The following is a 12,572-nucleotide window of genomic DNA, read 5'->3' as shown; positions in this document are numbered from 1 at the left end:
ACAATTGTCAGTTAAATTGACGCAGTGCCATATCGCAAAAAATGGCCTGGTCATTGAGCAGCCAATTCTTCCTGGGCTGAAGTGGTTAAATAACAAACCTTTTATAAAACTTACCTGCTCTGTGCAGTGGATTTGCACAGAGCAGCCCAGATCCTCCTCTTCTCAGGGTCCCTCTTCACTGCTCCTGGCCCCTCCCTCCTGTTGAGTGCCCCCACAGCAAGCAGCTTGCTATGGGGGAACCTGAGCTGCAACTCCATGTATCTTTTCAAACACAGAGCTGCGGTTCGGCCCCGGTCCCCTCTCTCCTGATTGGCTAACCAACTGATAGCAGGAGCCAATGGCGCTGCTGTGTCTCAGCCAATCAAGAGGGAGAATCCCAGATGGCCGAGGGACTCGTGGACTACGCTGGACAGAGATGAGCTCAGGGAAGTGTTAGGCGGGCTGCTGCACACAGAATGCATTAAGATGAAAAACATTCTGCCTTTACAACTCCTATAAAATTTCAAGCATTTGTTTTTTTCTGGATGTTGGATTGATATTCTGTCTCTATCATTTAAAATACACTTGTGATAAAAATTATAGACCCTTAATTTCTTTGTAAGTGGGCAAACTTACAAAATATGCAGGGGATCATTATATTATCGGGGATCATTATATTATATATTTCCAACAACAAAGGTCCTATCACACATTTTCCATCGGAAAATCCTATGTACAGGGCATTAGAGGTTGAAGTCATCTTAAGATCTTTGTTCGCTTTGCTAATCATTAGTGGGGTCAAATCAACATTATTTTTCAACCACAGTGACAGGAAAATTTAGAAATAGAAAACTTCTTGGTCAAAGGAATTTTCAGACAGTGTATGTGGTTTTCGTTCAGAAATTTCATTCATTTTAAAAACAGAATGTTAAAAGCAAGTGAAAATTTCAAACATTCTTTCATTTAGCGAATGTACAAAGATTTTTCATATGAATAGTCTCTTCTGAAAATTGATCCGTGTGGCCAGACCCAGCATAAGGCTCGGTGCACACCTATGCAGTTTGCTTTTGATCTGTTTTTGCAGTTCTTTTTGATGTGCGTTTTGATTTTTGCACACGTGATTTTGCTGCAATTTGCATTTTTACATTTTTTTTGGCCAATTTGTTGTTTTAGCAGATTAAAAAACACAAATTGCTGCAAAAACACATTACATGCTTTTCTGCAGCTTCTCCACTAAAGTATTGATTAGTTGTTTCAATCCTACAAAAAAAAAAAAAAGAGGAAAAATGAAGTGTTGAGGCAGCAAACACTTTAAGTGACATAGTCGCCAACCAGCCCGCCTCTCCACCTCATCCAAACAGAGGATGTTTTGCAGCCATTGAGAAAATGCACAGGCGCTATTTAGAGAACGCTTTGCCAAGCGGGGGACCTCCTGTATGCACAATGTAGCAAAGCAACTGCTCAGCACCGGACCCAGAAGCTAGTGGAGGTCACTGCATTAGCAGGGTCTACTAAACTGATTTTCAGCTTCCATGGGGATCCCTCCCACAGGTATGGTACTTTGCATACTGTAGTTACAAGCTAGACTGATTTAACAATGTATAAAAATGCCATAACTGGAATTCCTCTTTAAAACCATCACAAATAAAAAGAGACAACACAACAGGTGTGATTTTTTTTTTTTTTAATAATGAAAACAGATTATATCTGACAATATTACGCTCTCTGCCTATTGTCACACACCTTGGCAGTGAAAAGGACAGCATGCAAAAGATGCTAGTTACATTTTGTTATAGTTTGTTCTCCACTCTGGAGAATTACACAATAAATGTACACAGACAAAACTATAGAATTACGTTTTATAGTTCCACCACTGTGTGTCTTTTCTTTTATTAGTTAAGCTTCTAAAGGACAATGCTGGTTTTAATTGTTTAAGGTAGTCATCTTACATATCTATGTGGTATGCCTAGTAGACAGATATCTGCTCTGCCAAAAATTGCACCATATATTCTGAGGATGCAATACCACAAATTTTGTATCTCATCCTAGCACTAGTTTAAAGGCCTCCACCTAAATTTATACAGGTTTTTAATGAGGGGGATGATGAAAAAAACCACCACCTATATTTGATACCTCTATTTAGATCCAGTACTAAAGTTTTTCTTAAGATCACATCCTCCACCTGCCTTTTCTGCTTCTGTGTCAAACTCATGTTTTGGATCCATTGACAATCCTAGAATACGTAAGAACTGTAAAAGCAGTTAGGTGAGGAGATTAACAGGGGGGGGGGGAAAGCAAAAAAACAAAAAAAAACACACACCCCTTGTATGTGCACACCCTACCCCATCATTTTCTTTAAAGAAAAAATATAGTAATGACTGAGGCCTTCCTTAAACTGCGTTAGGTGGATAATTTAATTGAAAAAAAATATGTAAAATCATTTAAAAAACAAACAAAAAAAAAAACAAAAACAAAAAGTTTTTTATAAATATATCTTAAACAGCAAATGTCTCAATGCAGTTAATGTTTGTCTCCCAGATTTCATCATCCAAAGGTTCTAAATGCCTCACGAAGGGATCTGGACTATGCTTCTCCTTAGCCACATCGTTATCTTGTCCATTTTGCAGGTCAGATTTAGTATCTGTAATGCTTAAATCTTTGACATTTCCTGGAGAATGTTCATTTATCACATTATTAGTGCCATCCCGTGAGTGGTCAAATAAGTTACTTTGGCAAATGTACCTTACGCACTGTAAAATCACATTTCTTTCATGACGTATGTCCCGCGCCAGCAGCTACAGAAACAAAAATATTTATTCATCAAATACCAATCAAATAATGGAACAATAAAAGCAACAAGTAGCCCCAATTTTAAGGTAGAAGGAAAAACACTTAAACCATTTTTTTTTTTTTAGACGCGTTATATATGTCAAATAATAGTTTATGTGTGCTTCTTCATGAACAGTCATTTAGGCTCAATGGCTTTTGGCGGTTATCACCAACTACACACACACACACACACACACACACACACACACACACACACACACACACACCAGGGGGTTTAGCTTATCTTAGCAGAAACAGGAATACTGCATATTTTTGTATCGTCAGAAAAATATCCACATTGGTTCTCCATTAAGGGACAGCAAAGGGAGACAACATACTGCATAAAGGACAATTAAGGAAAATGGACCACACAGAAAAAAGGTAGCACTTAAAGCATAGGTGATTGTAGAGTGTATGCTGAACACAGCAGACAGCACTTCCGAAAAGGGGTGTGAACAAGTGCAGATGTGATCACACTACAACTAGGAGCGTAAGGGTAGAATACAGTGTGGATATTGGAAGAGGAGGTACCAAAATGTAGTTAAATTGTTGGGGCAAGATCAGCAAGAAAAGCAGTTAAAAAGGAGAAGTTCACCTTTGGGAACATTTAACATGTTCCCACTGCTGCAGCCACTCCCCACTGCTCTCTCTCCCTGAGACAGCAGTATGGGGAGAAGTTCCCTGTACTAGCGGTCACTTTTTGAAAACAGCACAGCCGTGCAGGGCTCTGCCCACACGGCCACGTCATTCATTCACAGAGCTATTTTTAGGACTGAACTAAAAGTCCCGACATCCTTTGTGGCTGTTGGCTTGTAGTTCTCAATAAACTACCACGGCGCTGTTGAGAGCTGTGGTAGCTGGTTGATTCTTCCTGTCAGTATATCAGTTTACACTGACAGTCTGCAGCAGATCTGCATGGCTTCAGCGATCTGCTGTTCGCTGGTGAAATGCTTTCCAGGCTCCTAGGGGAAAAAAAAAAAAAATGCAGGTAAAAAAAATGTGCATTTATTTATTTTTAAAGTGAACTTATCCTTTAAAGACAGTGTGTGGAGGGGGCGTGGCCTGACGCAGCATGGAGTAGGACGCATAGGAATAGAGCTCCGTCCATCACTCCTAATCCTTATTAATCCTGCACATCCTGCACCATCCAACCAGCTGGATTGTGTCCCTGGGACTCCTGGAGCAGTATTAGCCGGTTCTTGTGGAGAAAAAACGCGGGACGGCCCGAACGGAGCGGCGATCTCCCGCTCGGCGGCTCACCGAAATTTAGACCGCGGCTTCGGCCTACCACCGGAGGTCGCGGCCATCTTGGTCCTCCTCATCTGCGGCCCTGCCTGAAGTCTACGACAATACAAAGGTACATAGCTGCGGGATAGCCCCCTGGGAGAACGTTTCTGCACTCACCCCCCTGACTACCAGCCTATAAATTCATCAAAGGCCCAGAGAGAACGGCCTGGATTGCGGCCTAGGCCCCTGTGCTGAGACCGGCGGCCATTTTGGTACACCTAGCTCCTCTGCACATACTGCAATATAACCAGTGGTCCTGATCTCCCCCTTCACCGCTACATGTTCCACAGGGCATAGCTTCAATCTACCAATACCACTGAGAAAGGAGGGGTAATACCCCGCATACGGACACAGCAAGATTAACTCCTGTCCCCACTTTCCCAGATACCCTAACATCTGGGCATCATGTCGCCATCGAAATCTCAGAAAACTGCCGCATCTAAACTTGACCAATACCGCCGACAGGACAGGGAGGAGCAGGCAGAAAATGACGGTGACAATACACATAGCGAGGAGCGCACAGCGGGAGACACAGAAAAGCTGCTGGAAGCAATAACCCTCTGCAGAACATCACTTGCCTCACAGATAGAAGAAGTCAAGGTAGACATATCCTTAATCAGACAAGACTTCCACAAACTCCGAGACCGAGTTAAAGAAACTGAAACTCGCATCAGCGACATGGAAGATACCATTCCCCCAATGAGAACGGAGGTGCACCACATGAAGCAGCAAATCCAACAACTATTCTCTAAGCAAGAAGACCTCGAGAACAGAAGCAGGAGATGTAACCTCCGTCTCATTGGTCTGCCGGAGGGGGCCGAGGGTAAGGATCCCACGCTTTTCCTGGAGCAGTTGCTCATCAAGACCTATGGTAGAGAGGCCTTCTCCCCCATGCTGGCAGTTGAAAGAGCCCACCGCATGCCCGCCAGACCGCCGCCACAGGGAGCCCCGCCGCGTACCTTTATAGCCAAAATGCTCAACTACAGAGATAGAGACGCTGCCCTGCGACTTGCAAGAGAAAGGGGCAACATCCCCCTAGGCAACGTGAAAATTGCGGTGTTCCCTGACTTCTCGGCGGAGGTACAGCGACGCAGACAAAATTTCATGGAAGCAAAGCGAAAACTTAGAAGCCTCAACATGAAATATGCCATGCTGTTTCCAGCGCGTCTCCGAGTGGAACACGACGGCCGAGTTTCCTTTTTTGAAGATCCTGCTGAGCTGCTGGCCTGGTTGGAACGCAGAAACAACCCAGAACAGGCGGACTAAAGTGTCTGTGAGTATGCAACCATACGTTAATCTTCCACATGCACACCCCTGACACAGATACAACAATAATCCACTATCATTCTTCACTGAACACCCACTACTATTTACTTCACCAGTTGTTACCGTTGTGAAGAATAGCCCAAGGGGTAGAAGGACATAGTGCCTACACGCAAATATCTACATATACTCCCCCATTGTGGGCTTAGATCCAGTTTGTATTCTGCGGATCATTTCTGACACACAATGCTGGATTTTCCTGGGACAAATTCCCAAATGATTGAACTACACACATCACTTTTTACATCTTAATGGAGCTCTGGACTGCTGTAGTCCTACAATCCACAAGCGGAGTGCAGCGTATTCAGCCCCCACACAAGTCTGAACCTGGCGGCTCAAGAAGGAAAAACCACAACAACACCAATCTTGATAATGTGCAAACTCCAATTACACACCTGAGTGAAGAGAGGTTAGCCCTCTTTGTGTCTCTTCTTCCATGGAAGGAGAAATTTGGAAGGGCACAGACATACATCCTACTTCAAGTACTTTACTTTCATCATTTTTTTTTCTCAATATGCCGTCAGGGACGAGACTCTACAGAAAGTTTTGTTATGGGTGAATGCTAGCATCAGTTGGGGAAGATGCCAAGCAGGGAGGGGGGAGGGGGGAGGGGAAACCTACAAGTTAAATTTCAATGTAAGTGTTTTAATGTTTAAACGTATGGTACTGACATACCTTTTGTTTCACTGGTGTTCAGATGTTGCACTCAGTGAGTTATGTCACACAACCAGAAAGAATACAACCACTTCTGTTTTTCTCCAATTAAGGAAAATAGGGTATAGATTGAGATCACAAAAACATATTCTATTACAACTTCTGTTCCTATATAAATATGTTACCCTTCAATACAGTGTCAAGCCTGGGTTTGTGGGGAAAGCATTGTCATACATACATACCGAGACCAATTGGAGAGAATACATATCAGGTGGGGAGAAAGGGGAATCTAAAAAGCCAGATCCAGTTGCACGTACCCCGGTTAACCTGTGTGTGACAGTGCTATATCCTACGTCTAACTGGCACCCAATCGCTACCCATAGCATGTTATACCGCAGATATATTAGAAGTCCGATACTCTCTGTTCTATTTATTTTAAGGAAAGGGAGCCTCAGGCTGGGTGCACAGAAATCCGTCTTATTTTATTTATTGCTCTTTTATTATTTCTTCCTTTACTACGCTACCAGATGCCAAAGCAAAAAGAAAAATCTGTTACTGACACAGGCTGGCACTGACTGGGCGGGGGACGTTGCTGGGAGGGGAGAGTGGAAAAGGGAAGCTGAAAAACTAGACTTAAACGTGCGCACTTTAATTGCTACGTCCACAACACCAGCACGTCCCGGTCCCATCGGGTGTTCACTGGACAAATACAATATGCTATATTACGCACCCCTATTGTTTAACCTTCCTACACCGTCCCGCTACAATGGGGCTAAAAGCTACATTAACACACTAAAATATAAGCACAAACAACAATGCCTAAAATATCACTGAAGTTCCTTACATGGAACGTGAGGGGATTACGTGATAAGATTAAACGGGCGGCAGCCCTCGCATTTATTAAAAAGCAAAGAGCGGATGTGGTGACCCTGGTGGAGACCCACATTGAGGGGAGACTTCAGATGACACTGCGTCGCCCATGGGTGGGTTGGGCATTCCACTCGACCCATACATCACACTCGAGAGGCGTCTCGGTACTTATCGCAAAAACAGTGCACTTTGAATTATGCGAACTACACACTGATTCACAAGGTAGATTTATATTTATATCCGCTAAATTACACGGGGAACCCTTTTTGATCCTAGCTGTCTATGTCCCTCCCCCATTTTCCACTTCCATACTACTAGAGGGACTCTCCTTTATAGCAAGATACCCATCAGCTCAGACAGTATGGATGGGAGATTTCAATAGCACACTCAATGAGGAACTGGACAGACTGAGACCAACTCCACCTGCTACAAATCCCCCCAGAGATACTAAACTTGCCAGGCTTTTCTCACCTTTTTACTTGATGGACACCTGGAGACATAAACACCCGCACACGCGTAAATACTCCTGCTTCTCAGCAACACACAATACCATGTCAAGAATTGACTTTATTTTCATATCCCACAATCTGTTAGCACGTCTCCTTGAGACAGAGTTTGGTCCTAGATTGCTCTCGGACCATGCTCCATACTGGATCACCCTCGCCTTCCATGTAGACAAACCACCAACTTCATGGCGCCTTAATCCATTCTGGCTGACGTTGTTGCCAGAAGATGACGACTTGTCGGCCGAATGGGAGACCTTCTTTCGGGATAACACAAACACTGCTTCTTTTCCGATAGTATGGGAAACTTTTAAAATACACGCCAGGGCCACCCTAATAACTCGCATCAATAAGATCAAAGCAAACTCATCAGATCTATATGAGAGGGCGGAGACTGAATTCTCACGCATAGAACACATATATCAAAATGACCCATCCCAAGCTAATGCCTCCCACTTAAAACTACAATCTAGGATCATGAACCAACTCCAATACGAAAAAGCAAGACAGAAATTATTTTTTGCCAAACAGAAATATTTTGAGCAGGGTGAGAGAGCTGGAAAACTTTTGGCGTTTCTAGCTCGAAATGAGGACAAACCCCCAGTGGTAATTGCACTGCATAGCCCAGAGGGGCAAAAAATCACTGATCCTCCTGTTGTGTCATCCAAATTTAGGGAATTCTTTGTGGACTTATACAATTCCAGGACCCAAGAGGGACCAGATGATATGATCTCCTTCCTGGAAGGAGTAGCATTCCCTCAACTTACACTTGAACAAAGGGAACTTTTAGAGGCCCCTCTCACTAAAGAAGAAATAGACGCCGCAATCGCAAGCTTTGCCAAATCTAAATCCCCTGGCTCAGATGGGCTACCCATAGAATTCTACTCACATTATAATGAAATAATCACTCCCAAACTGCTTACCCTCTATAATGTCATGTTTCAACAATTCACCCTCCCACCCTCTATGGGTGAGGCCACAATTGTCTTGATACCTAAACCGGGCAAGGACTTGGGTCACCCGGAATCCTACCGCCCTATCTCTTTATTACAGGCTGATATTAAGATTCTGGCCAAAATTCTAGCCATGCGACTCAATCAAGTGATACTCAACCTTATACATGCTGACCAGGCAGGTTTTATGCCGGGACGTAACACTTCCTTTAACCTACGGAAATTATTTATAAACCTGCAGGCCACACATGAGAACGTAGGCACAAGAGTTATAGTCACCCTCGATACTGCTAAGGCCTTCGACTCGGTCGAGTGGGGATACCTTTGGTGCTGTCTTGAGCGATATGGCTTTGGTCCAAACTTTATCCAATGGGTGCAATTACTATACCAGAACCCCACGGCCAGAGTGGTGGCAAGTGGATGGCCGTCTCAGAAGTTCGACCTCCACAGAGGCACGAGACAGGGCTGCCCATTGTCCCCACTGCTGTACGCTCTGGCTGCGGAACCACTGGCTGTATCTATCCGGACAGACCCAGAGATCATAGGATTAAAAACTGGAACCCTCACAGAAAAAATCAGCATGTACGCTGATGACACACTACTTTATCTGGCGGACCCAGGTCCTTCCCTCCACCAGGCTCTCCAAACGATTGAACGTTTTGGGAAATTCTCGGGCCTCAAAATAAACTGGGGGAAATCCCAAATCCTACCATTAGACACTTTCCCACCCACGGAATTCCAAGCCACCCTACCATTACAAAGAGTAGACACAATCAAATACTTAGGAATAAATACTTCTAAAAATCCAGCAGACTACATAACACTAAACATTAAACCATTATACTCCCTTATTAAAACTAAAACACAATCTTGGACTAGACTACCCTTAGGAGTATGGGGCCGCATTAACCTCATAAAAATGATACTACTCCCCAAAATATTATACATACTCTGGCACACCCCAACATATATACCTCTAAAACACTTTAAAATAATGGAGTCCCTTCTCAAGCCCTTTGTGTGGGGAAAAAATAGACATAAGATTGCATGGCAAACCCTCAAAAACCCAACAGACAGGGGGGGTACAGCACTTCCGGACCTTAATCACTACTATATTGCGTCCCAACTCTCCCAACTATACCATATAGATAAGGTGGACAGTGAAAGATTTCGGATGCTAATCTGCCCACAATGGGCCCAAGGAACCTCAGATTCCATATACGCTATCACTGTGGGCACTAAGACCAACGAAGGCAACACACACAAAACATCCTTGTTGTATCAATACAGACGCATCTGGGAACTTGCAAACAGCAAACTCAATATACCTAGACACAACGACTTCACTCCCTTATGGTGCAACAGAGACCTACAAGAACTCCATAATATTCACGACCCGAAACCTTGGCTGGAGAGGGGTATACTCTACTTACATCATGTCTGGTCAAACGGAACCCTTAAAAACTTTGACACCCTTAAGGAGGAATTCCATCTAGCCAACAATATGGTATTCAGATTTCTCCAATTGAGACACGCACTACAGGCACAATTCCCGCAACCCCCACCACAGTCAACCCCCAATCCCCTAATAGCAATCATAAAAGACACAGACCCAAAAAAATTAATATCTTGTTTCTACAATATGCTCACTATCCCAATAGCCACAAAAATAATATACGGTCTCAAGTCCCGCTGGGAAAGGGATCTGGGTAACCTAGAAGATGAGGAATGGGAAGAAGCACTGGATACATGTAAGGAGGTATCTCCCAAACTGTCAGACAGGTTGACACAATTAAATATAATACACCGTACATACCTAACTCCGCATAGGATAGCCAGATACAAACACAACTGTCCAACACTGTGCCCAATGTGTAGGTCCCCGGAGAGCTCGTTCTACCATCTCCTCTGGTCATGCCCTCAGATACAAGGCCTATGGAAACAGATAGTGACCTTCCTTCATGACAACATGGGCTCACCTGTGACACTGGACCCCAAACAATGCCTGTTGGGTGTGTTCCCAAACCCACTGGAAAAATACACCAAGGTATTTTTACAGGAGACCCTGTTCTCATGCAGAAAGATAATAGCTAGGAAATGGATGCGTCCCCTACCACCCGAGACTAAAGAATGGAAAGCAGAGGTAAATGGGACACTCCCATATAAACGGGTGATATACATCAATAGAGGCTGCCCTGACAAATACAATAGAATATGGGATCGATGGCTACAGGACTCGGAAACCTGCTCATGACCAATATAAATTTCTATGCACTGGAGAAATACCTTTCCTCAATGAAAATACTATAATTATACCCTATATTAAAAGATAATAACAAAAGAAAACATCAGAAGAAATGTACTACAGACCACTTATATATGTAACTATTTTTATATCACGTACAATTACATTGCAATGTATACATGTATAAATACGTGCAAATGACATGACTTGTATGTATTCTGATTCACAATAAAAAACTTTGTTGGGAAAAAAAAAAAGACAGTGTGTGGAGAGCTATGACAGAAAAAAGTTGGTACAAAACACAGAAGAGGAAGTGACCTCTTAATACATTACAAATAGAAAAAAATAAGAGGTCTATTCATAAAATGTTTTTACACAAGATTCAAACACATTTCACCCAGGATACACACATTTTTCAAATGGAATTCAAATGTGTGAATCCTGGGTAAATGCTATGCAGGTCTTGTGTGAATATAAAGCCTTCTACATTCCAGACATTCAGGTTCTAAATGGGGAGTACCACTTGGTACAGCGTTCAATGTCATGGAACATATATCATAAACGTGCCTTAAAGCAGTTGTATGCCCGCAAAAAAAAAAAAAAAAAAAAACACCTGTAAGGCAAAGGCATAATGAGCTAGTATGCACTGCATACTAGCTCATTATGAAATACATTAAACGAAGCATCGGCTCCGCTGAGGAAGCAGACATGTTCCCTCTGCGTTTCTTCCGGGTTTGCGACTCCGCCGCTGTGAGTGGCCGGAGCCGCGATGGCGTCACTACCGTGCATGTGCAAGGAGCTCCGATTTTCTGGCAGCATCTGCCGGACCTTCATAGTGCATGTGCCGCTGACGTCAGCGGCTGCATGCAAGGTGAATGTATCTCGGAAACCGTACAGGTTTACGAGATATTAATTTTACCTACAGGTAAGAAAAGTGAAAGAGGGGTATACAACCATTTTAAACAGCCATGAAGGTAAAGACACACACACAAAAAAATGTGTAGATTTAATAATCAATAATAAAACCACATCAGCTTCCATATCAAATTAATATTTAGATTTCTATGAATATGGTCAAAATCCCACAGCTGCTGACATATTCAACTCTAACAAGTCTAGGCATGGAGACATTCCATCATTTATGAATGACCAATTCAGACTCTCCAGTAATACTTCCTTAACTAGGCGCACAATCTCCATTACAAACTAGTAGTCTGCAGGCTGTCTTATCACTGCTGTATCACCAGAAATGGATAGAGCCAGGGGGAAAAAAAAAAAAAATCCTAATATTGTGTTGAAATCATTCATATTATACAAAATCTTAGTCAATATCAACTTAGAGTATGAACAGATCTGGCAACCCATTTCTAGCATTTTTAACCAACTACCCACCCACATAAGCAAAATGTAGACAGTTTCCAGGAAAAAAAAAAACAAACAAAAACACACACACACACACACACACACACACACACACACACACACACACACACACACACAAAACCGCCCTTTATACAACTCAAAAAGAAATTTGTAAGCTATATCTGGACAAATCCCAAGACACTCAGATGTAAGATATGCACACTATTTGTTTTAACTCAAGCACAATTACTGCGCAAAATAGAGAGCAGGGAAAAATGCAGATGCTAATTATTACAATGTAATTTATACTATAAGGGCTACATTTGAAGACAAATCCAAAAAAATGTATAGAGGCACTCACAAGTCTTGAAGAGGAGATAGATCCTAGCAGCAGCATTTTATTGTCATGTTTTGTTGGAGCTCAGTGTACCAATCTTGAGAAAGATGGACTAAGCTCCATTGAAATGACAATAAAATGGTGCTGCATTGCTCTATCACCTCTGCAACTCTCAACACCCTGAGTGCCCCTAAACCTCCTTAGATTTGTTTGGATTTCTTTGTGAGTAA

At 42.8% G+C, this 12,572-nt stretch overlaps 1 protein-coding gene across 1 annotated transcript in view; it reads right to left on the bottom strand.

Annotated features, from left to right (window-relative positions):
* Positions 1 to 1,646: 1,646 nt before the first annotated feature.
* NUFIP1 (nuclear FMR1 interacting protein 1) overlaps positions 1,647 to 12,572 on the bottom strand; it is a 69,843-nt gene continuing 58,917 nt past the window's right edge. The window contains exon 11 of the mRNA XM_073614168.1: positions 1,647 to 2,774. Coding sequence (XP_073470269.1) covers positions 2,475 to 2,774 — 300 coding nt within the window. The 3' untranslated portion in view covers positions 1,647 to 2,474. The remainder of the gene's footprint in view (positions 2,775 to 12,572) is intronic.

The sequence above is a fragment of the Aquarana catesbeiana genome, linkage group LG02 (assembly GCF_042186555.1).
Source record: "Aquarana catesbeiana isolate 2022-GZ linkage group LG02, ASM4218655v1, whole genome shotgun sequence".
NCBI classification, from domain to species: domain Eukaryota; kingdom Metazoa; phylum Chordata; class Amphibia; order Anura; family Ranidae; genus Aquarana; species Aquarana catesbeiana.
This window is presented reverse-complemented; position numbering and strand designations above follow the sequence as displayed.